Source organism: Rhodamnia argentea, chromosome 3, assembly GCF_020921035.1.
Source record: "Rhodamnia argentea isolate NSW1041297 chromosome 3, ASM2092103v1, whole genome shotgun sequence".
NCBI classification, from domain to species: Eukaryota; Viridiplantae; Streptophyta; class Magnoliopsida; order Myrtales; family Myrtaceae; genus Rhodamnia; species Rhodamnia argentea.
In genome coordinates, this window is record NC_063152.1 from 17,651,655 (window position 1) to 17,679,629 (window position 27,975).

The 27,975-nt window shown below is 40.3% G+C and overlaps 3 protein-coding genes and 1 long non-coding RNA gene across 7 annotated transcripts; 3 read left to right on the forward strand and 1 right to left on the reverse strand.

Annotated features, from left to right (window-relative positions):
- The first annotated feature begins 4,748 nt into the window (after positions 1–4,748).
- On the forward strand, positions 4,749–8,733 carry LOC115754379. Of its 3 annotated transcripts, none has more exons than XM_030693379.2 (6): positions 4,749–5,083; positions 5,983–6,134; positions 6,901–7,015; positions 7,095–7,232; positions 7,420–7,691; positions 8,262–8,733. In XM_030693379.2, the coding sequence occupies exons 1-6, from the start codon at positions 4,802–4,804 to the stop codon at positions 8,506–8,508; spliced, it is 1,206 nt and encodes a 401-aa protein (XP_030549239.1). In that variant the 5' UTR covers positions 4,749–4,801; the 3' UTR covers positions 8,509–8,733. The 3 variants fall into 3 exon arrangements, with proteins under 3 accessions (XP_030549239.1, XP_030549238.1, XP_048131855.1); XM_030693378.2 differs by having other exon boundaries at positions 6,901–7,011; positions 7,091–7,232; XM_048275898.1 differs by lacking the exon at positions 6,901–7,015 and having other exon boundaries at positions 7,091–7,232.
- LOC115754371 lies at positions 7,478–27,128 on the forward strand. 2 transcript variants are annotated; one of them, XM_048275899.1, is made up of 5 exons: positions 7,478–7,597; positions 22,224–22,413; positions 22,570–22,672; positions 25,654–25,837; positions 26,789–27,128. In XM_048275899.1, exons 2-5 carry the CDS (start codon positions 22,333–22,335, stop codon positions 26,838–26,840), a joined length of 420 nt encoding a protein of 139 aa, XP_048131856.1. In that variant the 5' UTR covers positions 7,478–7,597; positions 22,224–22,332; the 3' UTR covers positions 26,841–27,128. The 2 variants fall into 2 exon arrangements, with proteins under 2 accessions (XP_048131856.1, XP_048131857.1); XM_048275900.1 differs by lacking the exons at positions 7,478–7,597; positions 26,789–27,128 and adding an exon at positions 25,940–26,103 and having other exon boundaries at positions 22,356–22,486.
- Positions 10,061–16,741, forward strand: LOC115754378 (probable phospholipid-transporting ATPase 5). Its single transcript, XM_030693377.2, has 11 exons — positions 10,061–11,105; positions 11,451–12,904; positions 13,009–13,119; positions 13,217–13,493; positions 13,947–14,035; positions 14,168–14,261; positions 14,666–14,875; positions 15,004–15,129; positions 15,259–15,357; positions 15,438–15,629; positions 15,763–16,741. The coding sequence occupies exons 1-11, from the start codon at positions 10,695–10,697 to the stop codon at positions 16,465–16,467; spliced, it is 3,768 nt and encodes a 1,255-aa protein (XP_030549237.1). The 5' UTR covers positions 10,061–10,694; the 3' UTR covers positions 16,468–16,741.
- Positions 25,935–26,426, reverse strand: LOC125314214. Its single transcript, XR_007197785.1, has 2 exons — positions 26,238–26,426; positions 25,935–26,145 (listed from the first exon to the last, which is right to left on the reverse strand). It is a non-coding gene; the product is annotated as an uncharacterized LOC125314214 (long non-coding RNA).
- Positions 27,129–27,975: the final 847 nt, after the last annotated feature.

Consider the following 27,975-nt stretch of genomic DNA (forward strand, 5'->3'; position numbering starts at 1 on the left):
AATAGGTAATGTTTTGATCATTAGGAAAGGATATTTGTGATGGAATAGAACTTTATTGTATGCAATCAAACTAATTCTGTTTTTCCCCGGAAATTCAATTCCTGGTGAATACTTCTTTTGAGGCCTGGTTCTATGTCTTTAATTTTGTAGAGGGAGTTCTCACTGTGGTGATATCTTTGAATGGGCAATGTTGATTATGGTACATTGGCAACATCTGACTTTCTTAGATCTGTCTTGGCACAAACTGTGAATGATAGGTACTGATCAATGTGTCTCAGTTGGCCATTTGTTTCCGTTATATACATAGGTCTCCTGCAAATAGATTTGGAAATTCATACTTGCTTCAGATTTTAGAGTTGAATTTTGTAGTGCTGGCGGTATTACTGGGTAAGTCTATGTATAAGTTGGCTTGGTTTCCATCACGTCTAGAGATGAGTATGCAGATTGCAATGCTACTGACAGTTCAATACATGCCCACATAATAAGCTAGTTTTTAGTTACTGTTGCATAAAATCTACTGAACTCTCCAAATCAACAGCTCAGATGCTTTGCCATCTGTGACTCCATATGCTGTTATAAAGATATGTTCGGCTGGTTAGTTTGTGCTCTAAATTTGAAGGTGGCATAGAACTCTCCACCTATGTATATGCACATAGCTCAGTATCAGTAGTTCACTCAAATTTACAACCTAGCCGTGCTCAGTCCACACCAAAATCAGATTGACCATCAACATTAATGTAGCAACAAAACAGGATTTAGTGCAAAAAGTTAACAGCATGCAAATCTGCGTGCATGTCAGCCATAACTTGCTTGTAACTCAAGGTTCGGCCCAACTATCGGGAAGAACTCATTCTCTATGTCATGCAGTTCAAGCTAAACTAGTCATAGACAGCCTGATATATTCTTGCTGGTTTAAAAGATTGACTAAGAATGATTCATAGATGCAGTAACTACTTTCTAGCGTAGCCTCATCTAGTATCTCATGAAACTATCGAAATCATGTAGGACCCCCGGCAACAGAAGCCAACTACTATGTCAATGACAGGCTTAGAAAAATCAGTCTGACACAGTGTATGAAAACATTGAGATTTCTTGCAAACAGAGAGCTGAGAGAGCGGAAAGATAGCATTAAACCAATGATGTACATATCTGCCGGTTCTTTTGTGCAAAGCCAATCATCGATCTCAAGATCCTCATTCGGAGGAGGTCTCCCAGCAACGTTAGAGAAAGAGTCTCGCATAGATGGAAGTCTAATGCAATGGTACAGATTTAGCATTTTTGCAAACCTCACATCCTCTGTATTAATGTACTGAACGTGGCAAAGTCTTCGGCTTCCCTCTTCGGTGTCTGAACTTCGAACAGTTCACATGTGATTCTGCAACACAGTCATCACAAAAGCATACAAGTGACTTGATGAGATGAGAAGGGACAGAAGCTCAAGAAGATGGTTGACTTAATACGGAACTTCTGGGATTAAACAGTCTTGTGACCACAAGATGCTTCAACAATAAGCAACAAGAGAAACTTGAAACGACAGAACAATCTTTTCATGCCAGTCCTAGTCTTAAGCAAGAGAGCGACAGAGCAACGCTAATGGCAATACCCATGTGTATCCAAGACATGCTATGCTATTCTCCGCAAAATTAGAAGCATCTCGAGTGAAAATCAAGCGAACGAGAGAAGGTGTAGTAGTGCCTGAAGTTGGTTTCGGACATTTGGGTTGGTTCCTCTGCACAGTCTGAGGATAATTGCCACTTCGATGAACTCTTTCATCTTTAGCGGAGGAAGCTGGATGATCATTGAAAGAAGGTATGAATCAAGCATAGAGCAATGATCAACATTCATATAGACACAAAACAGCCGGATTGCAAAATACCATCATCTTCGCTCTCGGTTTCGGTGTCGGCCTCGTCTTCGCTGAAATCGTACACCTTCGGCTTGATGTTGAGCCATTTCTTCATCACAATGGAGGGCCAGAATGCCTGCAACCAATGCAACAGCATTAACATACTAAAACCAGCATCACTAAACATCGGACAAAGAGAAGCAGTGCCTGCACAGCTTAATTGTCCTCTAAATTTGAATTATCCTGTATGTCCTAGTTTGACCATCAAGACAAAGTCACCTGGTCGTAAAGATCCAAAAGAGTTTCTACACTTTGTATCCTCTGCATAGACCTCTCTTTCTGGAAATTATGATAGTCCAACCTTACACTAGATCAGAAGAAGCTGGTGGATATTTTGGTCTATCGATAAGGGCGCAATGAGGCTTTTAAGCAGGTTGCCTCAAGAAAAGGGCAGCTTTCGCTCAGCAGTGAAGAGCTGTCCAATCTGCTCCCGCACATGACATCCTTTTCCATTGTCTTGTGCATTGTATGCCGATCTTGCAATAGACTATTACCCATGACTATCCCCTTTGAATACAGTTTACAGTTGGGAATGTCGAGCTTAGCCATTGCAGCAATTCAGCTTCCGAGATTGTAGTTTTCTGGCGAGTGTACAGCACGCCTTTTGACAAAGTATCATCGAAATTAATATACAAATCATGCACGTTGTGGTCCAATGCGCAGTCAAGCAGATTGCCGTAGTCTTTTATGTAGACAAGAAGTTCAAATTTTCCAGAAACCGTCCCAGAGTCTGAATCCGGAGGAAGTGAATGAGAGTCAATCTCATGCACCTGATACTTTTCTGTGTTTAGATGTGTTTTGAATTCAGACCATATGGCTCATATGATATGCTGCTAATCACACTTCCTATCTTATCTCAATTTCATCAGCTGACTCACTTATCGCAATAGATATAACTAATTATCCCTCTCAACACCTAAACTAAACTTCAGGATTTTCATTTCGCTCGATCATGGAGGAACGTTTCCACAATAAGATTGAACTTGCCGAAGATTGCGGATGCTTTTTTGTTTTCACATCATGCTTCAACCAAGTCAGAAGCTGCAACAAGAGCTTCTCTATGAAGAAAACTGCAGTATGCTCTAAATCTAGCCCTGTGGATTAGTACAGCCACAGTAAAGGAAAGAACATTCACTCCAATGCAATCAGAATGTATGTCTCCATAAGAATTATAATATTTGCGATGTGCTGTTGACATAACGTCGGAGTAGAAATATTTTTGAAATTATCCGGCGCGCTTGAGCCCTCGGATTTATTCGGGGCACAACTCATCTAACGAACCCAAATGTGAATTAATTCAGCCACAAGTACTCGTTAAACCTGACTAAATTTCCAAACCTATGTAACAATTAAATTTCGAATTTTTCATGGATCAATTGCGAAGTTGCGGAAGCCGTGGAACTTCATCTTAGGAACGCAATTTCTTTCATGTCAAAATAGTACTTCCCATTGTCGTTTTGAAACAAGCACAAAGTTGGCGATATTCACTAAATTCACCAAATTGCCACTTTGTAGTTTGTCCACTACGAGTCATATACCAATTTGCGAGATTGTTGTAGCCAAGCCAACTACTAGATCTACTCTACGAAACAATTACCCTCAAAATGTTCCCTTAATTTGAGAGTGATTAGACCTCTCACTTCCATTCGCATTGAAATTGAAAGTATAATTAAATCAACTAAGAAAATAGTTGAAAATAATATAATTAGTACTTATTATATTATGGTGTTAATAAAAATCGCAAATTAAATTGGAATAACCATAAATAAAGTATTTGGCCTAACTAGGGATAAATAATATCTAGACAATCTGTATTAAGGTATCAAGAATGAAATTTTTTTTGCAAGTACGGTCGAATGATAAAATTTCTCTTTGCCAAGGAGAAGACATGGGTTAAATTCCCATTATCCATCTAGATTAAAGTAATGTAGTTAATAGTCTACTTGTTACCACGATATCACTCTATGAAATAATCATATTCTTGTTTTTCCCATACAGAAACTCTCGCCACGCATGCCTAGACACTGGTAGATAATTAAGAAAAAGAATTAATTCTTTTTGGCGGGAAACAATTTTGGTTTTTATGGTTGTATAAACTTTTATAACCGATAAGGTCTTACTGTTATTAATCAACAATTAGAAATATGTTGATCGTTTTATGGCTGGTCACAAACATAGATTTGTCGTTCATGTTGGTATCTTTGTCATCGTCCATGCGATAGGACAAGGCAACATCTGAATTTACACTTGTGATTCACCGTATAGGAAAGAAAACGCGAGAAAATCTAAGGATCCATTGCTCGAAAAATCATGTTTATTCAATCCCAAATCCCGGATCAAATGTCATGTTTTGTCTTATACGATCCGGAAAGTCATGTTTTATTCTATTTTCTAATTGGTTGATTATAAATATGGACATATCTCATAATTAAGTTTGCGCATGCGACTCATAATTATAATTTATTACTCACTAGTCAAAAGCATAGATGGATAAAATTTCTCCGACAAAGGAGTATCAAAGTACCAATTACCCAAATTATGCAATAAAGTAATCCCGAGCTGATATTGAAATTTTTGCGGTTAATTACTTAAAATTGAAACTCTGGCAATTTCGCCGTGCCATTTACTAGCACATCTAGTGTTATTGTATGCCACGTGTACGTAAATCTATTTGAACCATCGAATTTAACAGCACAAATAAATTTAGAGTGCAAGTCCCTACTTTACTAAATAATTTCTCGATTTCTATAGTTGAAGCTTTCGTAAGCTTGTGACATCAAAGAATTACGATGTAGCCACATATTTTATAAAGCTCCAAAAGATATAATATTTCGAATGCACACACATTCCGGGCTTCACCGTTTCAAAGCGCTCGCGAATAGTCAACGGACGACTATGGCGTCCTCCTCCTCTTACCTGTCATCGAGGCCCTCCGCAACCTACCGGAGAGCTCAGCCTCCGAGGGCCAGCGGAGCCGCCGCCGCCCTCCACCGCGACGCCTCCGCGGATCCCGCTCCGACCCCACTTCCCCTTTTCCGGTTCGTCTCCTTCGGGCTCATCGTTTTCCTCGGAATCCTCCAGTTCCTGCCGGCCACACACTTTCGACACCCCAACGATCCTCACAGAAATTGGTTTCCCATCGAAAGCTTCGTGAGCGAATCTTCCTCGTTTACTCCTGTAAAGTTCCTTTCCTTTTCTCTTTGACTTATTCATGCTTGTTTTTACTTGCTCTGTTTTGATGGCGAGTCATAATCTGGTTCCATTCAAACGGTGTCTGGCAAGTTTATAACCTGTTTATGATTATTCAGTGGCTGAAAATGGTCTGTTTTTTTTCCGGGATTTCTAGTGAATGTTTGGGTTGGATGCTTCGTTTTCCTTTTGTTAAGCTTGAGTTTGATTGGTCATTGCATTTTCCTTTACCATTTGATTACTGTCTATGAAGTGCTCGTTCTAATGTTCCAAAGGTTGAAAAAGGAGTTTTGGGTGGCCCAAACGACAAGATCATGACTCCGGAGTTGCTGGCGATAAGTAATCCCCAATGCTCTTCAGAATCCATGATAAATGATCACTAAATGTGCTATATAGATAATGATATAGCACAATGAGTTAATGGCGACAAGTAGAGTAACGATCACATTCGCCTATCCATGATAAAATTCTATAGTTACTGATTTTCAAGGTTGTATTTTTAGGAGAAATTGGGGTGTCGACACATGAATTTGGATGGCTGGTGCTTAAGTCGTCTGTGCTCTAGTTTTTGGATCACAGACAAATACAGGTGTAGTCCATGGTTATTTTTTGAGATTACTGCTGTTTAATGATGGTAGTGTCTGCTGTATCCTGTTTTACCCGTCATTCAAACAAATCAAATAAATTTCTCGAAACTGCTCTTTTATTACACTGATAAGTTTAAAAGCAGTTACAGCATCAAAAGCAGTAATTGCTTACATTTTCATACGAATCAGAGAAAATGGTGTGATTAGCAGGATATTTGATTTATGTAGTGCTGATGATTGTTTTTTCAAAGTCTCATTCCATTTGAACTGTTCAAATAAGGCTAAAATGGGCTTGTGTAGTTGGGCAAATATGGGGCTTCTGGTAGAGAAAGCGCCGAACTGGTAACATCAAACTATGGAGAGGATGGAATGGTGCATATTGTTTCTTGGATGGAGTGTCTGGACCTTCGGCTGCTTGCAGTCCTTGCTAATTCAACTTTGACTAGCTCAAGGTAGGCAGGGTTTAGTAGAAGTTGATGTTCAAGTAACCTGGCATCTTATTGGACATTCATGTATCCCATCTTTTGTCTTACCTCGAGCTGGTGCTGTGGTCTTTTTTCTTTCAGTGCTTGCCTCAATCATCTGAACATGCTACTTATACATATCTTGACTAATTTACACTTCTCACCGCACTATCATGCTTTTAGTTGTTCAAATATTTTCAGAATCACGACTAGATTTCTACTATCTGGTTTGACTAAGGCGATGCTGCTTTGTTACCCAATGTGACCGAAGGTCAATGACCTCCATGAAACTTCATTGACATGATTCTTTGTAGCTGCTTAGCAGATGTATTCCATTTTGGGCTCTGGAATGGAAACATACCGCATGTATATGATTTGTGACAGCTACTCCCACTTTAGGCTCTTAATCCAATGAAGATTAATATAACGAACTGTCTATGGCAAGTACAATGCCAGAAAGCAATCATATAGCATCTCATTCTTCCTTGTGATTTGTGACTTTGAATGCTGTATTTGACCCTAAAAGCAACCAACAAATTCTTTTTTTGGCTGATTTTTGTTGAGCAGCTGGTCATTGAACTTCATTGCATGCTTTGAAATTATACTGTTTTGGGAAACTTAATTTGGTCAGCATTTTCTCCTAGTTAAACATACTGCAGATTCTCTTGCACGGGCAGTAAATATCTTTGCAACTGCTAGTTGTTCACAACCCTGGGTGGATTCTTGATATCCATGCTGATTTCATTGGCTACAGAAATCCAGATTTGATGTACTTTCATTTCTTTATTCCCGGTGGAAGCGAAGACAAGCTATCATTTTACAAGTTAAAGGTGTTGTTTCCAAATTCACATCTAGAAATTCTCGGGCAAGTCTTTTTCGATAGTTCATTTTCACATTTCAGCTTTTGGTAGCCTATATGCTAACGTTTCTTTCCGTAATTGCAGGCAGGAGAATATCAAGGAACTAATTAGGAATGCCATGTTCCCTTTGAAGCCAAATTTCGAGGAATTAGCACCGTTTGGAATACCAATGGTTCTTCAGTCACTAACGAAGTTCATATATTTCTCAACGGACCTGGTAGTGAAGGTTGGCATGTTTAACCTCTGCTTGATTTGCTGGCTACTAATTTTCCTCACTTTTGATTGTAAAGTTTGGAGCTGTACACTCTATTGGTTTTACTGCATATATTGTGGACCAAGTTTCGAGCATATATCATGAGCTGTTGTGATTATTTAGTTGAGGCACGTGTATCATTAGCGATTTTTCATTTCAGGGAACAGCTGAAGAACTGATTTCTCTTGACTTGCAAAATCACGGTATTGCTGCAGCAGAGGATTGCTCGAAGAGATTGACTGACTACGTGAATCCAGAAGTCTTGGATGCCATTCAGAGATCGGCTTCAAGGCCCTGGGTATCTGACACTCCATACGAAAAGAATGCTTGCATTCCCGATCTAAATGTGCTCTTAATTGACGCAAGAAATTTGAGACAAGACTTCCTTCAGGGAGTTTCATGGTGGACTTCAGTACTAAATTGGAACGGAAGGTTGGCTTCACTTCTCTTTTCGATTGACATGCCTACTGTGTTAATCTTCTGATGATTTAATAATGTATTCCTTGTACATCCTTTTCATGGTCAGTTAATTTGAGCATCTCTCCTCCCTCTTGAAAATCCATAATGACGAACACTTTTTCCCCTTACCTAGTATTCATTTGGGACAATTTCAACGAACTGCTTCTTAATTAGCAGACTATTTTAGTTCCTACTTTGAGTTGTCTCTGATGTCCATGAGTTGTGCACAAATGCTCTTTGAATGGGTATTATATGTCATTGCTACTTCAAGAAAATATCATTAAGTAGGAGTATTGGGGGTCCTAAGTTGGATCAAAGTTCAAAACGCTTAAGCTAAGTGTCACTCTTTACATTATGTGTACGCGTAACGAGATTGGCTCAACCAAATTGATTAACAAAGAGCACTGCCGGCTTGACTAGAGCTTTGTTATTTTCTCTGAACATTAGCATATCTCCTTTTATCCAGTCAAGTTACATTTTTGCAGTAGTACTGTTCTACATGTCCACGGGTTCTGATCTGACGTGCATTTTGTTGATTTGCAGCACTGGCGAGAGCAACCCCTCCTTATTTTTAACACTCTACCACAATTACTCAAAGCTTTCCTCTTCTTGGTTGTCAGTCAGCAACAAAGCGTCACCTGAAAGCACAGCAAAGAAGATGGTCATCCCTTATGATGGTCCCAAGAAACTTTGCTCGGCGCTTGGAGCTGGGTCCACTCTGCAGCATGAAAGAGGCGATCTATGGAAACGGTACCTTCCTCCGTTGTCGTCTCAAATGCTAGGACGGTAGATTTTTCCCCAGAGATATGTAGTTCAGGCCTATTGTAGGAAAGTTGGGTTTCTGTGCTTGATTTTTCTAAGCACCATTGACGTGCCACTATGCGAATGCCTAGTTTGGCTAATGTAATTAAGAACTTAAGAAGATAATGCTTGTTTTCCAACCCAGGTGATTATACATGATTATAAGGGTCGTGGCTCCTTTGAGTTTGCATTTCGTCGCTCTTTATCTTACTAACTAGAAGTCCATATAAGAGGTACTCAGGTGTCTCTGCGTGATTAATCAGGCTTACTGTAGCTTCATCTCTCTTTATAAGACGGCAAGGGTACAGTCAAAGCCATGGTGATCGAAAGGCTTGATATGAAAATCGGGCGACATGAGATGGAAGCCTGATACGGAAATGAATTTTCAAACTCAAAGTACTTAATTTGAACAAGATAACTTAATTTGTGTGATTGCACAATGAGTAAAAGTTAAGGCTTGTACAATGCCATTGCCTCTGAAAAACTATTGGCCGAAGATTTTTACTATTGAAGACGATGACACTAGCACATCCAGAGGGTTCGCCATAGCCTAACCGACATTGCGTTCATGAAAATGTCACTAGGAAAATCAAACTAACTCCGGGGCTTCATTGCATTTAGAAGGCTATTTGCAAAACTCAGATTCGAGTCACTAGAGAATCTCGGTGGCGACAGAAGCGACCGAGAGTAACACGCTTTGAAGCGATTCTCCTTTGTTCCTTGAAGGAGCAAGCTGGACATTCATCTTGACCATTGATTGACAGCATGCATTAACAATGTTATTACGACACAAAATTCACTTCTCGGCTTAACCTGACTGTCGGCCGACGGTGAGTTAGATCTAAACAAAAAACCCATAACTGGGAGAGAACACTTGAGCCTCTGAGTAATCTTAAGAACAGCAAAAAGCCAAAAATTTAAATTAAAATGAAGATTTGGAGATCGAAAAAAATTGGAAAATGTAGCTGTTATTCTATGCATCATCGTTTTCTGTGTGATCCATACTTTAAGCAAAGCGCATAGATCCAGAGAACCCAAGTCATAAAATTATTAAATTTCTGGAATACAAAAATGAAAAATGACTTACTGTTCTTCAAATATTTTCTCAATTTAGTGGTTCATACGCCAAGAGACGATAAATTAAAAGTCAAGTTTCGTAACAAATTAATCTTGAGAGTTGACCTTCAGAACTTGGAAATCGAGCAAAGATTCTTCTTACCAAATAATTGATCTTGAGCTTTGACTTTATTTTTGTTGACCACGCTCGTAAAGACCTGTCAAATGGAGACACGTGCTTGGTTTTCATTCCTGTCCGTTCTTATCCAAGATTTGAAATTTTTTTTTTTTCTGTTTTTCTTTTGTGTTGATTAGATGGCCATTTTTCTGCACTTGTTACAGCATAGTCAAATGACGCGCTAATTATGGGATCTGCACATTTGTCGATTCTTTAATCAGAGTTTATCAGATCTTGTCTGAACTCAGACATCTGCAAGTTACGTCCACTTCGATTCTTTATGAATTCACCCCTTCAAAATGCTAAAGTCATTGTTTGCATCAAGAGCCGTATTGGCATTGGTCGAGATACAATAGAAGTAAGGTGTTTCAATTTGTACTATTAGCCAGCATGTGAGAGATGCATTAGTTTATTGATTCTGGAAGACGGTTTTCGAATTCTTCAAAGACTTTACGGAATGGCGAAGCTCCTCGGGGTTGGAGATGTATTGTTTTTATTCTCTAAGGAACGTAGTAAGGCGAAATGGTAGGCCTGCATGATCCAAGGACAGCCCCAAAGCTTCGCATCGGACGTCCCTGTCCGAGAAGACAGACCAAAATAATGCACCAACCTCCGAGTTTTATATTGCTGTGGAACATCGGAAGATGGGGACAATGCAACAAAAGAGTCGACTTCTTGTATTGCAGTTGTTGATAGGTAAAGTTTGTGAGAAGGTGAGTCAACGCCCAGAAGAAGAGAACAAAGTTCAGGTCATGAAGGGTAGTTCGTTCTGCATATACAGTTCAGATATATGATGTTATGAGGGTGAGTTGATCCCGGATAGAGAAGAAACGCAGGATTGTAAGTTGCAGGATTTCGTTTGGTTAAGGTCTAATGAAGTTGTAAGAGCTCCATTCACTTCGTAGAGGGGAGGCGAGTTGGAATTCTAGTTGGCAAGTGAAATGAGGGAGCCGAGTGGAAGAACAAAGAGGAAGATACGATGGAGTAAGCTGTACACGTTCTCGTGCTTCCGGCCCCCCAATACTGATCCAGTTCCCATCGAAAACCGTATAGGACGGCCAGGATTCTCGCGGGTTGTTTTCTGCAACAATCCTCATCTGCATAGGATGAAACCTCACAAGTACCCAACCAATTATGTATCCACGACCAAGTACAATGTGGTGACGTTCCTCCCAAGGTCGCTCTTCGAGCAGTTTCGAAGGGTGGCCAATCTTTATTTCCTGCTGGCAGCAGTACTGTCCCTCACCTCATTGGCTCCTTTCACTCCGCCGAGTCTGATCGTCCCTCTCGTTTTTGTGGTTGGGATCAGCATGCTCAAGGAGGCGGTAGAAGATTGGCACAGGTTCTTACAGGTATGAGGACATTCAATCTTTCTCTCCAATCTTACTGTTCCTCATAATTTCACAGTTCGTTCTTGTTCTTTATCAACTTTTTGGCGGTGTAATTTGAACCTTCTGCGGAATAGCCATACTGGTCCTGCTAAAGGCGGCTTCCTCAGAATTTCTTGTTTGACATTTTGTATTATGCTCGCGCTCATTCTAAACCACTTCGGTTTTAGAGTACTGCGAAGTCGGCTTTGTCAAAGGTGGTTCTGTCCAAACTCATTCCAGTGCATTTAATCTTGTCTATCATGAGCCAAAATTGAAAAGTGCCTTGTAGTCCCGAACTAATGCTGTAGTTACTGTCACTTCTCTTAGGATTTGGAAGTGAACTCTCGTGTCGTGAAAACTCACATAGGGGATGGTGTATTTGTCGAAAAAGCGTGGCAACAGGTCTCGGTCGGCGATATTGTAAAAGTACAGAAGGATCAGTATTTTCCCGGTGACCTCCTTTTACTCTCTTCAAGCTATGAGGACGGCGTTTGTTATGTCGAGACTATGAATCTCGATGGGGAAACCAATCTGAAAGCTAAGAGATGCGTAGAAGCCACTCTCGGTTTAAATGAGGATGCCACCATGAATAGATTCGAAGCTTCCATTTACTGTGAGGACCCGAATCCGAATTTGTATTCCTTCATGGGAAACTTGGAATTTGAGAATGAATCGCATCCTTTGAGCACTGCACAAGTGCTTCTGAGAGATTCCAAACTTCGGAACACCGAGTATATATATGGAGTTGTCATTTTCACCGGACCTGACACAAAGACAGTAAGGAACTCCATGAAGTCGCCCTCTAAGCGTAGCCGGATTGAGAGGAAGATGGATCGTGTCATCTACGTTCTTTTCTCAATGCTCATTTTGATTTCACTGGTGACATCTATGGCTTCTGCAGTGCTTGTGAGTTCCCAGATGACAAGTTGGTGGTACCTCCGTTTACAAGACAAAGATCTATTCTTTAGTCCGTCAAAACCGGTATTGTCGGCAATTATGCAATTCATAAGGGCTCTGGTGTTGTATGGCTATTTGATTCCTATTTCTCTCTATGTGTCCATTGAAGTGGTCAAAGTACTTCAAGCTGTCCTCATTAACAATGATATACAAATGTTCGATGAAGCGACATGCCAGTCAGTCCGAGCCCGCACTTCGAATTTGAACGAGGAGCTCGGTCAGGTATCAATCATCTTATCAGATAAAACGGGGACTTTGACCTGTAACCAGATGGAATTTAGGAAATGCTCCATTGCAGGAGTCTCGTATGGCGGGGACTTGAACGAAGTGGATCTAGCTGCTTCTCGAAGGATGAATTCTGATATGGTTGCATACAGGTCTAGTGTCGACGAATCTGATGCAATGAGCCAAGGCATCGAGATCTGTGAATTCCCTGAGGACGACATTGGCAATCAGATGGGTTATGTAGGTGCTCCAGAATATTTAGAGAGTCTGAACTTGAAAAACCAAAAAATTTCGGATGTTCACAGAGAATCTTCCATTAAGGGTTTTAACTTCCAGGATGACAGGCTGATGGATGGGCAATGGACTCGGTATTCCAACGTGTACCACATGACAATGTTCTTCAAAGTGATGGCTCTGTGTCACACCGGCATACCCATTGAAGACGATCGAGCTGACAAGTTGAAGTTTGAGGCAGAGTCGCCGGAGGAAGTTGCTTTCTTGATCGCCGCTCAGGAATTCGGCATACAGTTCTGCAAGAGGACACAATCAGTAATGGTTCTCAAGGAGCTCGACCGAGACTCAGGAAGTGTCCTGGAAAGGTATCCTCTTGGCTTTCTGATTCCATTCTGGTGCTGTTTATTTGTTTGTTTCCTCCAACGTATGTTTTACTGGCTGAGGAACATCCTCTCTTAGTAACATTCAGGGAGTACAAGCTTTTGAACCTGTTGGAGTTCAGTAGTTCTCGCAAGCGGATGTCCGTGATTGTGAGCACCCAAGACGGTCAAATCATACTCTTGTGCAAAGGAGCGGACAGGTCTTTGCTTATTCCTAGAAGGATCTATCAGATCCAAATTTTATTTGTGTTCTTAAGCATCCTCAATCTCACAGGTCTAGTTGATTTGCTTTTCCAGCATCATTTTTGAGAGGCTCGCCGACGATGGCAAGTCGTACGAGGAGGCGACTAGTTCGCACCTTTTGTGTTATGCTGAAGATGGCTTTCGAGCGCTGGCCTTCGCGTACCGTACTATCGAAAGGGCCGAGTATGAACACTGGGACTCGGTATTCACGAAAGCCAAGACCACTGTGGGTCCTGAAAGGGATGAATTGCTGGAGAGTGCGTCTGAAATGATCGAGAAGGACTTGATTCTGTTGGGGGCTGCTGCCATCGAGGACAAGTTACAGAAAGGGGTTAGTTAATTCTCCGTTTCATTTAATTCCTCCATTTTTCATTTTTTTTGGCTTTACTTTAGTTCCTTTTCAGACTTGATTGAAACCCAACAAGTTAGATAAAGCTGGAAAAATAAGAGGAAGTTAAATGTCAGTTTCTCTGGATTTTTATGCATTGAAGAACTAACATTGCAGACAAAGACATCATTCTATCTGTTTCTTTTTAATTGAAGAAATTATACTTCCACTCTTACTCAACAAAAAGAAAGCGATGCTCTGAGATTATTGCAGAACTAAGTCAATAAATCAGTTTATAGCTGATACATGGTCATTGATCATTGAGATGGTTATCAATCGTTTGATATGTATCTCCTGTACAATTTTATAAGAAAGGGACAAACTTATTGTACCTCTACAAAAGTAGAGCTTCTTCGTCTGGGATTTGAAAGACAGGACATTTCTTGACTTGCATAGGTTCCGGAATGCATAGATAAACTCGCTCAAGCAGGCTTGAAGATTTGGCTGCTTACAGGTGACAAGAAGGAGACTGCAATCAATATAGGGTGCGTCTCATCATTCGAATCTCGGTAGCTGTAATGATAATTGATCATCTCATAGTATGGACCAATGTTTATGACAATCTTAATCTCTTAAAAAGCTAATTGGTCCATCTTTTTTCTATTTGCCTCTGCTAGATTTGCGTGCAGCTTGCTTCGACAAGATATGGCGCAGTTTCATTTGAGTTCTGTCAAGGACTCAGGATGCGGCAACCAATCAGAGGCGATACTTGTAAGATTTCTCACACGTGAATATTTTGTGTTACATGATGTCAATGTGATAGAAATGAGAATTTTTACATGCTTGACGACACCTTGCATAACGAATTTACTAATTATGCAGTTGTATGAGTCAGTAACTTGGCTCGTCATACATCTGGATCAATTTGAATTCTTTTTCCTCTCAGGAATGATCAACTATAAATGTCTAGTTCAGAAAAGTGAAGGCGGTAAACAGAAAAAAAAAACAAAAAGGGCAAAACATAGGTTTATGAGCAAAGTAGTAAGGGAATCAAAATAGTGAAAGTTGTCATGTAACGATCGCCTAATTTTTTCAGGAAGATATTTCGAATGCCTGAGATCCTCTTCTTCTTTGAACTAGGTTTAGATGTCATGTACTGTGTCATTTTTTTTCAGGCGGCAAAAAAGGCCCTAGTAAGCCAAATCGAAAGCTTTTCGCAAGGAATACAGGTCGAGAACAAGAAGCATATGCCCTTTGCTCTGGTGGTTGATGGGCAGGCCCTCGAGATTGCTTTGAGAAGCGATGTGAAGGATCAATTCTTACGGTTGGCTGTCGAGTGTTCTTCTGTCATATGCTGCCGCGTGTCGCCGAAACAGAAGGCCCTCGTAAGATTTCAGTTTTACTTTTATCTAAGGCTTATCTTTACCAAGAAAATCAGCTTATCTTGTTCAGTAAGTTTTCCTAAAGCATAGCGCTGAAGAAGATAATAGTGACACTAAGTAGGAATTTTCAGATTACCAGATTGGTGAAAGAGTTCACGGGCAAGACTACCCTGGCAATAGGAGATGGTGCAAACGATGTCGGCATGATTCAAGAAGCTGACATCGGAGTCGGCATTAGTGGCATGGAAGGCATGCAGGTGGAGATTAATTTCACTTGATGTTGCCTTTTTGACTAAGCAAATCTTATCTGAATTCAAATTCAGACCCCATAGAAAGCTGAATGATGACATGCTGTTTATTTACTTGTTTGTTTATTTATGTTGCAGGCCGTCATGGCTAGCGACTTCTCGTTGCCTCAATTCCGGTTCCTTGAGCGACTCCTGATCGTGCACGGACATTGGTGTTACAAGAGAATCTCCAAGATGGTACTAATTTGTCCAAATTCTAGCCTCAAGGACAAATGTCAGTGAACTCTCATATCTAATGTGTTGCATTTGTGTGACAGATCCTGTACTTCATATACAAGAATATCGTGTTCGGCTTGACATTATTCTACTATGAGTTCTACACGTCATTCTCCGGCCAGGTACTATATGACGATTGGTACATGACGGCATTCAACGTCCTGTTGACATCTTTGCCGGTCATATCCTTGGGAGTTCTTGAGCAGGACGTTCCATCAGATGTGTGTCATCAGGTAGAGTCTAAAAAATCCACGAGTTGCTGGTTTACTTCAAATACTGTGACGAGTTTTCCCGTCTGTCTTCTTCTTTCCCCTTTCTTGATTCATTACGGCTAACATACTTACCAAGCTTTGTCGGTCTCTGCAGTTTCCGGCACTCTATCAACAGGGTCAAAGAGGTATATGCTTCTCTTGGAAGCGAATCATCAGTTGGATAATAAATGGCGCGATTGCTTCCTTGATCATCTTCCTCTCAACCATACACGCACTCTCCTCAGCCGCCTTCTCAGAGAAGGGCAATGTCGCCGACATAGCACACCTAGGCACGATCACATACACATGCGTGATATGGACAGTGAATTGCCAAATCGCCCTCGTAATCAGTCACTTCACTTGGATCCAGCACCTGTTCATCTGGGGAAGCATATTGCTGTGGTACATTTTTCTGCTCGCCTATGGCGCGCTCCCTCCCTCCTACTCTAATACCGGATTTCACGTGCTGACTGAGGCCATCGGACGAGCTCCGAGCTTTTGGATCATCACGCTGCTTGTTGTCGTCGCATCGCTGCTCCCCTACTTCGTTTACATGGCCCTGCAAAGGACATTCTACCCCATGGACGACCATGTGATCCAGGAGATGAAGCACTGCAAGAAGGACGTGTTCGACAAGCAGATGTGGTTGAGAGAGCAGCGGAACTCGAAGAGGACGACGCAAGTCGGGTTCTCAGCCAGAGTCGATGCGAAAACGCATCATCTGAAGGAAGCTATGCAGCAGAGTGGAGCATCAATCTACAGGTCATTCACCAACAGCCCCATCTACAAGACACTGAGAAGTAGCCCATTGTTCCAATAGCCCGTAGTTATTCGGAATTCTCGGGAGAAACCGTGCTCGAGATCATACATATTCTTTGATTAGTTTCATTCGTAACACACACGGAAATACCGGTAAAGATTACGCGCTTCTTGTATGTAGTTCTGATAAAAAGTTTCGCTTTCCTTTCCACTTGTCCAGACTATCGATTCGGCAGCGGCTACTGGGGGCTCAAGGAATGAACAGCAGCATACTGCTTGCTTGTTTTTATGCTTCATTTGTTACCGTCCTAGTCGGATGTCCAAGTCCTGTGGCCTTTTGGTCACTCTGTCTCTTTTGGGTAAAAATAGCTCAAACTCAAGACACTGCTCATGGGATTCGACCAAAAAAAAAAAAAAAAAGGGTATACCCAGGTTTGGGCCCGACCAATATCAGCCCAGACCTAACCGCGCCTGTTCAATGTGGGCCATCTTATCTCCGATCAACATCAACACTAACATCACCTTTATCCCAAACTAATTGGGGTCGGCGGTCGATGAACCCAAAAATAATAAAATAAAAGTAAGACCGATTGAGAGAAACAAAATTATATAAAAATAAAAATATATAAGTATATATAGGAGAAAAAAGACTAAAAAGATAGTCCGGAACATTGGAATTCTGTCCTTCTACAATGCTAATAGCTTTCCTCCACTCCGTCCTAAGGCAAACCGTATGCCAATCTATTTCTCACTCTATTAAATCTTGTTTTACTATTCGACCAAAAAAAAAAAATTCTTGTTTTACTACTTTCCCTCGGGTAAGTTTCGGCCAACCTCTTCATTTCTTCATGTCATGCTATCGGTAACAAACTTCTATTCTTACCAATGCATCTAGGGATCTTCGAAAAATATGCCCAAACTATCTCAATCTATGTTCTCTCATCTTTTCTGCCGCAGGTATTACTTCAACTTTTTCGTCGAACATCTTTATTTCTTATCATATCCATCCTTGTATGACCACACATCCATCTTAACATCCTCATTCTGCTACCCCTATTTGATGCTCATGTTGCCTCTGTGTCGGCCAACATTCAGCTCTGTATAGCATTGCGGGCCTTACTGTTGTTTTAGAAAATTTTCCTTTTAGCCTAAGAGGGATTTTGCGATCACACAAAAACTCCGATGCACTACGCTATTTCATCTAACATGCTCTGATTCTATGGCTTACATCCTCATCAATATCTCCCCCTATTGCAATATTGATCTTAGATATCTTAAAAGCATCTATCTTTCTTAGGTAACTCCCGTCCGAGCATATTCATGGATTCTTGATCTCCTTCTATTACCGTGTCAAACTCACACTTCAAGTATTCGGTCTTACTTCGACTTAACATAAATCCTTTAGACTCCAACGTGCTTCTTCATAATTCTAATTTAGCGCCAATATCAGCCTTGGTCTCATTAATAAGCACAATATCATTTGCAAATAGCATACACCACGGCACCTCATCTTGGATATCTTTTGTTAGCTCATCCATAACTAGGGCAAAAAGATAAGGACTCAAAACAGAACATTGGCGTAAGCCTACCGTGATTGGAAAATAACTTGATGTGCCATTATAAGCCTTTACACATATAGTAACACCATCATATATATCCTTGATTGCCTCTACATATTTTAAGGTACTTTTTTCTTCTCAAAAACCCAACATATAACCTTTCTTGGAATCCTATCATACGCCTTCCGGAGATTAACAAACACCATATGTAGGTCCTTTTTCTTTTCTCGATATCTCTTCATCAACCGTCGTATCAAGAAGATAGCCTCCATAGTAGATCTTTCCGGCATAAATCCAAACCGATTTACAGAGACATTGGTCCCTATTCTTAAACGATACTCGAGAACTCTCTCCTACAACTTTATTTTATAGCTCATAAGCTTAATGCCTCCATAATTAGAACAATTCTGGATATCCTCCTTATTCTTATAGATAGGCACGAGCATACTCTTTCTCCATTCATCGACATCTTATTAGTCCTGGAGAATCTTGTTAAAAAGATTAGTCAACCAACTTATTGCCACATCCCCTAAGCATCTCCACACTTCAATAAGGACAGCATCGGGTCTCAAGGCTTTACTAGTCTTCATCTTCTTTAATGCCTTATTAACTTCATGCGCTCTAATTCTACGCACGAATCTTCTGTTTAAATCATCAAAAGCGTCCTCCAAATCCACCTCACCTCTATCGCTCTCTCCATTAAAAAGCTTGTTAAAATTGCTCATTCACCTTTCCTTAACTTATGCATCTCTTACTAAGAGTTTTTTTTTTCATCCTTGATGCATCTAACTTGTGTCAAGTCTTTACTTTTCTTGTCCCTTATCTTTGCAAGCCTATAGATACCTTTTTCTCCCTCTTTGCTCCCAAGTTTTTTGTACATATCGAAGAAAACCTTGCCTCCGGCCTCTCGCACAACTTTCTTGGCATTTTTTCTCGCCAATCTAAACTTTACAAATTCTCTTCATTAGGACATTTATGCAAACATCCGAAACACTCCTTCTTCCGTTTAATTGCCTCCTGCACCTTTTCATTCCACCACCAAGTTTCCTTTGTTTGATGTCCGTTCCCTCTACTTTCCCCTAATACCCCTCTTGCCACTCTCTGGATGCAGTTAGACATCTCGTTCCACATCACATTTACTTCACCTTCTAGTTGCCACGGTCCTTCTTGAAGCATCCTTTCCTTGAAATCTGTTTGTTTTTCCTCTTTTAACTTCCACCATCTTATTCTAGGGTTCTAAGCACTTTTCTGCATTTTACGTACTTTGTTATACCGAACCTCTAAGACCACCAACTTATGTTGCGTAGCTACACATTCTCCAGGGTAGACTTTGAAATCTACATACGAGGCTCTACCCTCTCTTCTAGCAAGAAAGAAATCAATTTGGCTACAATTATGACCACTGCGAAAAGTGATTAAATGCGACTCTCTTTTCCTAAAGAAGGTATTTGCCAACATCAAATCATAAGCTAATGCAACGCTCAAGATGTCTTCACCAGCCTCATTTCTAGTCCCATATCCAAATCCTCCATGAAATCCGTCAAAGCCTCCACTACTTTGACCAACATGTCCATTCGGATCTCCTTCTGTGAATACCTTCTCCTCGCATGGTATCCCCCTTAAAATTTCCTCCAAATCTTCTCAAAATCTATTCTTATCGGATACTTGCAGTCCAACTTGGGAGGCATACACACTAAGGATATTCAAAATCAAGTCTTCCATTACTAACTTAACCAAAATAATCCTATCTCTTATTCTCTTAACATCAACAACTCTATCTTTGAAACTTTTATCAATCAAAATCCCAACTCCATTTATACTTTTTTTTGCGCCTATGTACGACAACTTGAATCCGGTGCCCTTTCACTTCCTTAGCCTTTTCTTCTACCCATTTAGTCTCTTGCAAATAAGCAATATTCACTCCCCTTTTAGCAAAAGTATATACTTACTCCCTCAACTTACCCATTAAGGTCCCTATGTTTCAACTCTCCAATCGAATCCGTACCCCTGGGCATCTCTTGCCCCTTACACTTGCCCATAAAAGTGTGAGGACCCTAGCTTACTTACCACCACATCCGAGCACCAATGTGGCACATCACTCTAGGAATGATGGCCCAAGGCTAGCTTCCTTACCCCTCGCACTCACCTCTCTTGGTGTAAGGACTCTTGCCCATTTTTTGCTACATCCGGGTGTCGATGCAACACGTCGCTAAGAAGGTTACGCTCTAACAAAAAACAGAAGGGCGGCCCACTTTCAAGCCTAGCAAAGCCCATCATAATAGCTTGAGCTAGGCCAAAAGTTCAATTGAGACCGGCCTGTTTGAGCCGTGCTTACTCTCGATGAGCAATGCCAGGCCCAAGCTAACCCATGCTTATTATGCACTATGACTATTTGGTAAAATTGAAGATTTAAGTTTTGTTGACACTTGATTTTACCGGTTTCCGGTAAGTCACCAATTTTTTTTATTTATAAAAATCTAAAAGGGCTAGGATAGCATAAACGATGAAAATATACAAGTATACAAATAATTAAAAAGTTAGAAAAAAAGGATTTATTAATTAAAAAGAAAAAAAAAGGGGACCTCGGATCGGTCCCGCGAGCAGCCCAATCGGGCCTATCTTCTTCGGCCCGGCTCCCCTCCTTTTTCGTTTTTTCCTTCTAGCCCCAGCCCAGTCGTGCGGTCCTTCTCAGTGCTTCTCCGATCAATTCCTTTCGTAATTGACTACAGGTGCAGGAGGGCGTCGAAAAGGGGGGACACTATGTTGACGGGGGAGGAGAATCGGTTTTGAGAGGTTCCGGAGAAGGAATTCAGTGAAGAGAGAGAGAGAGAGAGAGAGAGAGAGAGAGGAAAAAGATCCCGTCCGTCCCCGCCGTTGCTAATTTCCGGCGATTTCTTCTCACCGCACGAACCAGGTAAGCCTCCAGTCGTGCCTTGTTTTCCCCTGTTCTTTGCTGAACAGGAAATACCGAGCCTAATCGTTGAAATCTGGATGTAATTACTCGAAACCGAAGCTGATTTATGCAAGATCATGGCGATTTAGATAATCATACATCATGTCCAGTCTCTGAATTGCATTAAAAAAATCGAATCTAGAGCTTGAATCATAAATTGCACGTTAACTGTTCGACGAATTGCTGAGGGAAGCGTTCGCACTAATTTCGTGTAATCGATTGACCCGTGTTTTTCCTATTGTTTTATGGCGTATCCTTGTGTTTTTGTTCAATGTGGGCCATCTTATCTCCGACCGTTCGATCCAATAAAAGAAAAAAGAAAAAATATCTCCTATTGGGATGGGCCTACTTTCGGGCCTAGCTAAGCCCAGTCTAACAGCTCGGGCTGGGCCAGAAGTTCGATTTGGACCGGCCCGTGCTAGCCGTGCTTACTCTCTATGAGCAATCGGATTGACTGATTGAGAGGCATCGTAGCCCCGCCCCTGCCAGCCCGTGCTTGTTATGCACTATGCCTATTTGGCAAAACTGAAATTTAAGTTCTAAAAATTTAAGTACTAAATTTGAGATGTCTATAAATGCTACAATTAACCCAAAAAAAAAAAAAGGGTGGTCTGATTCTAATCAGCATTGGTTATTATTCCATTTGAAAGGGATTAAGTAAAAACCACCCTCAACTTATCAATTTCCTGTTTATTTTATTTTTTTGGGTTGGTCTTTTTTTTTTTTTTTAAATATCAAATACCTGTTTGATAACTCCAATAAGCGCTGAAAATTAATACGTGCCACACATAAGACAAACTTAAACATGTTTGATAAGCATAAATAGCTTTGACTTGAATGATATAATTAAATCAAATAATCACTGATTGCTAAGTAAAGTTGGGGCCACTTAATTCATTCAACAAAATTCATATTTCACTTATTAAGTTGTTAAAATCCTAAAACCAACCAATAATGTTCATTATTCTATGTTTGGTGAGAAGCCAACATTGCACGGTATACAATATTAGTTTTTTTTTTTTTTTTTGGGGTCGTAACGATATCTAATTTATTATCGACACAATATTGTATTTCGATTTTCAGCACTTAAATTTATCAATATGTAAAATTTCAGTGCTTATTTTAAGTTTGATCTATCATCGTAAATTGTTTTTTACTCAATTGAATTTCCTTAACCAATTTTATTTAAGACTATCAAACAAACCTATATTATTAAATGCCTAATTTAAAATTTTCAGCGTTTAATTGGATATCAACCAGGCCCTTGCAGTTGCCGTTATAAGCAACAAAAATTGGGGCTTCGCGGCAAACGACTACGAGGGAACTTGTAATTGGTAAACCAGTATAGAACGCTGCTGAGCGCCTCTCTCTCTCTGTGAATCGATCGGTCGGTCGGTCAGTCCAAGGGTTGTCCATGGCGTCGGAGGAAAACATCCTGGGAAATAACAGCGTTGAAGATGTCGCTTGGCTCTGTTCTCTGTCGGAATCGGAGCTCGTACGTTCTCTGTTTCCCCATTGATCTCTGGTTTTCTAGATTCCTCGCTGCGCGTCGCCTGTTTTCTGTCGAGGTTTTTTTTTTTTTTCCCCTCGTCCTTTTTTGGTTTCGTTTTGCGAAAATTGACAAGGGATTCCCCCGGGGTTGTTTCTGTAGGATTTGCTGATGAGTTTGAAGACGCTGGTGCTTCAACGAGCGAGAGGGATCGGCCGGGAGCATCTCGCCGAGAAGTTCGATTTGAGGATGCTCCGAGCCATGGGTACGTGCCCTGTATCTCCTCCCTTAAGTAAATTGGGGTTTATGATTGTGATGAAAAAGAGGAGATTTTTGTTCCTTTACACCTACTTGTCTGGAGTTTTTCTCGCTTGTGTGTGTTGTTTCATTTTTGCCGCTAGGAAGTTCATTAAATATATAACGTTTGTTTTTTTCCCCTGTGGCGGATTAAATTGATGTTAACATTGGCTGAATCTGGTGTAATGGCCATAGTTGACAATGTGAATGTGACGCGTTATGGCCTCCAAATATAGTTCCTGAGCATCCAAACTAATGTAGATCTGTAATTTTGGTTCAAGGAAACAATGACAAACACATACACATCATCTGCACGGGCTTCTATAAAATGGATTTACGAGAAGTTCCTAATCCTCTATGTTCTCATGTTGTGGTATATAAAGTTTATTGGGTGAAGCTTTGTTACAGTACTATTACTTCCTGGAAAGCTAACTGCTTTTTGTAGCCTTCTGTCATCCTCTTTTATTGGATTTTTCTCATTTGGTCATATCAAGTCAAAATCTTACTTGAAGAAGTTTCAAAATGTTTATTCAAAGTAAGGGACTGACTTTCTGTTCAAGGATTCGTTGATGCTGGGTTCCTGAGTTTCTCAATCTATCAGCAATGTTTTCCTGTTGTCACGCTTCCCAACCCATCGGCAATATTGATGGATCTTAGTCTTAATAAAATCTATAAATTGGGTGTTAGGTAGGGAACCATTGATTGACAAAGTGCATGGCTTGAGCATTTATATGTCAGGGAGATTCAAGCATCCTTTCTTTTCGAGATTTTCTTGTTTTCTCCTACTTCCGCAGTTAGTTTGGGTCTCCCTAAGGCCACATGCTGTCTTTACTTTAGCATATATGATCTACTCTATGTTCTTATGAGTTGTGGATGGATGTTGATTTTAAGTGAAAGTCAGAAATGTGCAAATTAGAACTGAAATGGGATTAAAAATGCTGTGCTGAGTAAACACAAAAAGAGAGGCGAAAATAGCCTTCGGCCATTTTGGGGGGTTTTTCTATGTATGTATCAAGTCCTTGAAACCTATGCCAACTCTATTGTTTTTTCCTGGTTCAGTAATGATGCTATCTGATTTCTATTGGAGACCTTTGAATTGAGTAGGGAATGAGTTTTCATCCTTCTTCACTTTTTAAAATTTGTGCTTCTCGTACATTTGTGTGGGGACCATTATAAAGGTGCTTATTGCACCTGTTATGTCCTTCTCCTTTGGTCTTGCATTGCTAGAGACATTAAAGTTTACTTAGACACAGTGGCTGATGTGGTTGGAGAAGCAAAATATGGCAAAAGGAACAAAAACAGGGATAAAATTAGAGTTGATTGAAGATGGAACAGAGAAAGGTTATTCTTGGGTTTATAAAAATCAATGATTTTCATTGAATGAGGAAAACTAATGACAGAATTACTAAAAGACCTATTTATGCACCCTTGATCTTACATTACTACTTTATCACATGACTGGCACGTGAGTGTTTATTAACCCAATAACATATTCAAAGACTCAAATACAAAAAAAGTTGATTTATGCTCCTAGATCATTCTCCCTAGGTTGGAAAGAGTCAAGCTCGGTGTTGAAAACTTTTGAGTAACTAAAGCATGTCTCTGGATCAATCTTCTTCATCTCCTCTACCAAAATCCATGTAGCCAAGGTACCAGATTTACCCTACCATTTCATTGGGAACTTTCCATCCATGTAAGTATTCCCACTAAGCATCATTCTTCTCTGATTGGAGAAAACTCGGCCTCAAGTTTGAAGTGATGTAACAGATCCGTTCCAACCGTCATTAATATCCGAATCGCATCATCAAAGCAATCGAAGTTTATTTGCTTCACAAAAGCTTGCCAATTGAACCTTCCACTGGAACCCTTAGATTGAGCCGGAATAGCAAAATCAATCAGCAAAATGAACACTACTCTCTCTTCATCTTGAAGTTGGCAAGCATTTCCTTCACATGCTTGCTTATCTTCTTCATTAATACCTTATGCATTTTGATAAGTAACTGAATCAAACCCTTCAGAATGACTTTTCCCTGTCTCACTTGAACCATCAGTAGTGTCGACTGTTTCTTCTTCTGCCAGTAAATTTACTGCATACGCTTTCTCTTGATCACCATGGTCATCCTGTACAATTGGTGCACGAGTTTGTCATCATCTCAAGTGACTTTTGTTTTTTCATCGTCAAAATCTTCACGGAGAGGATAGATTTCTTCATCAAGATCTAAGGCATGATGCAGTCCAATCTACTGTTCACTGGAGTGGCATCATGAAAGGGCTTTTCAACAGATCCATCATTACTATCACCCTCAAAACCACCTTCCGGCATGTCCAGGGATCGCGGTGACCTTCCGGATTCTCCATACGGGTTTTCACAGCTTCCTGTCACTGCAAAGCCTGAACAGCCCACAAGAAGTCTCCAAACTTACATCGCATCTCAGCCATCTCTATTTGTTGGGCTTGATTGCCTGTTCCACGACCTCTTCCGCGTCCAACCATCGTATCGAAATGAAAACCTTTATTGCAAGTTAGGACCTTTTTAACTCTGATACCAATTGATAAAGGAAATTCCTATCAAGGGAATCTAATACCAATTTGACGAAGTCAGAGAACTGAAAGATAGCAAAAAGAATTAAAACAAGGCTAAAATAGAGTTCATTGAAGATGGAACAGAGAAAGGTTATTCTAGGATTTACAAAAATCAATGATGTTTATTGAATGAGGATAAACTAATGACAAAGTGAGTAAAAGACCTACTTGCCCTTGATCTAACATAATAACTTCTAATCTCAACTGTTGCATCAGTTGCTCTTTGACATCACATGCTATGTTGCTGTTGTAGGCATTGACTTAGTTGGGTCATTCATATGTCTCCATTCTCGCAGTGCTCATATGCATGAAAGTTTGGTTTAAGATATGCATTCTGACCTTTTTCTTTTGTTGGGTGCTTTATAGGGATGATTTTGATGGAGCATCTCAAAGGGAAGGTTAAGGATTTGGAAGGGATCCCTGGTTTGGCTGGGTCTGCCTCACATCTAGATGCATCCAATCTATTGAAGTCGAGTCTTGAGAATGTTATGACACTTGAGGACATAAAGGCATGTGTGGATACTCATTTGAAGAAAGGACCATTAAATAGGTAGGTCATTCTTTTATGAATATGTAGTCAGTCCTGTAACTTAAGCTTCTTTTATTATTGTTTTATATATATATATATATATATATATATATATATATATAGTGGATCAACCTGTTGTGAATGATCAGAGTTATTCTTACTTTGCAATATTCTATTAGTTTTGAATACTTTGCATAGGTTTTTTGGCTACTGTTATCGGGCTGTGGAAGTATGTGTTACTGTGCCTTAGGGTAAAGCACTAGAACACGAGGTCACTGTGATTAAGGTACTGTATATGTTAGCAGTTACATACAAAAGTATCAGCTTTTCTTTGGTTTATAATTGTAACAAATAATTTGGTGATGGTGTCTGTATGCTACAATCTGAGGAGTCTAAGCCACACTTACAAAATGCACAAAACTGTAGAATGATTTTGGATTTTTTTTGCCCTTTCTGGAGTCCCTTTTTTTTTCAGTCTAATTCGTTCTCACAATAGTCGATGGATTGCTTTATTCAGGGGGCTTTGTCAAACATGTTAGAGCTTAAAAATGACCTAAAATAAATGTTGAAGTAAAGATGGCATCTCTTACAATGAGCTAGCTGCCATACATCTAATCTGATTTAAGCTATAGATTGGCCTGGAGCACCCATCGCTGCACTAGGAAGGAACTTGACAATACCCAGGAATGAAACCGATTATTTCTTTGGCAACCGTGAAGGAGAAGCTGCTCAGTCAGACTTCTGTTATGAAGAAAGCAACCAAGTGCAATGTTTCCCTTGATGCTTAACATAGTATCCTTGTTATTGGGGCGACAACTGTTGTGCGTGCATGCTAACACATTGAATTGCTATCAAATCACTTTTGAGTTGAGAGTTTTCATCTCAAAATCTTCTCTTTTTGTGGTTTGTCGGTGTCAGCATGTGATAATAACATGAAACTTTATATATCTTTCCTCTATTTGTTGATGCAAGGCAACGTGAAGGAGTGACACCAAAGCAGAAAAGGCAGGATGATGAAATGTAGAAATTTATGAGACCTCATCAAATCGAAGGGACAAGTAGAAGATTTTCTAAGCACTTGATGCTCCCTTTGTTGTTTGTATGTATCAATGGTTCTGGCATTCTCATATAGACTTCCATTCTGCTCTCTCTTTCCCCTAGTTTGCTGATTCTCTCTAATGAATTTGCCTCTCTGAATCGCTTTCAGGCCCTGGTATCATACTCAACGATTCAGCAAATCTCAGTTGTCATTTACTCTGCGCAATTTCTGAAGCTATGCGGGAAAGAAACTAGTGCAGGCGGTTTTCTCTTAGCATATGCATTGTTACGATTCTAATATAACATTAATTAATCAAGGGTCCTTTTCATCATGGATAAAGTGCAACCGTTGAAGCTACCATGAGTCTACTCATTGGTCAACTCACACTCACCGAGCTTGTCGTAGTCTCTCCTCACTGAAATCTCTGAGTGTGGTCCAAGCTGTGACATTCGAAGAGGTTTCAGGCATTTACATAAAAACCTATATGTCGTCCGCGGAGATGCACCTTTCTATACATGAGTGTGCTAGCATGTGCTTATTTTTATCTTTGTATGTCTCTCTGGTGGTGGTTGACTTTCGATCACATTAGGACTTCCATCATGGGGATATTCATGTACAAATGAATAGATGTGCGAGCACACGCATGAGAATTGGATATATGCGTGAAGGATGGTGATTCAGATGTTCAACAGTATTTGCTCTCTGGGCCATGCAGCTATACCCTAATTGTCACATCCCCACATTGTTCTTGTTCTTCTGATTGCTGTTCTATTGGTAAGGATGGGATGTCTGCCATTCGGGCGTGGGAGTCATCGTGCTCTCTCATATGGATGTTTGTTATCCAAGAACAGTGATGATGGAAAAACAAAAAATAACAAAATAAATTGTTCTTAGTAACTTTACTCAGATTGGTGATTTGGTCTTAATTTCCAAGTGTGTAATCTTTCAGTTTTTCTGAATGAATTATATCGTCAGTAGCTGGTTTTCCGGCCTGCATCTTGGTGAAGCGATTCAGGTGGCATATAGTTAGTTAATTGACCATACAGTTGGTGCCAGGACAGGACATCAAATAGCAACAACCAAGTGCTACCTAGAATGACATTTCCGACATGGGAGTCCG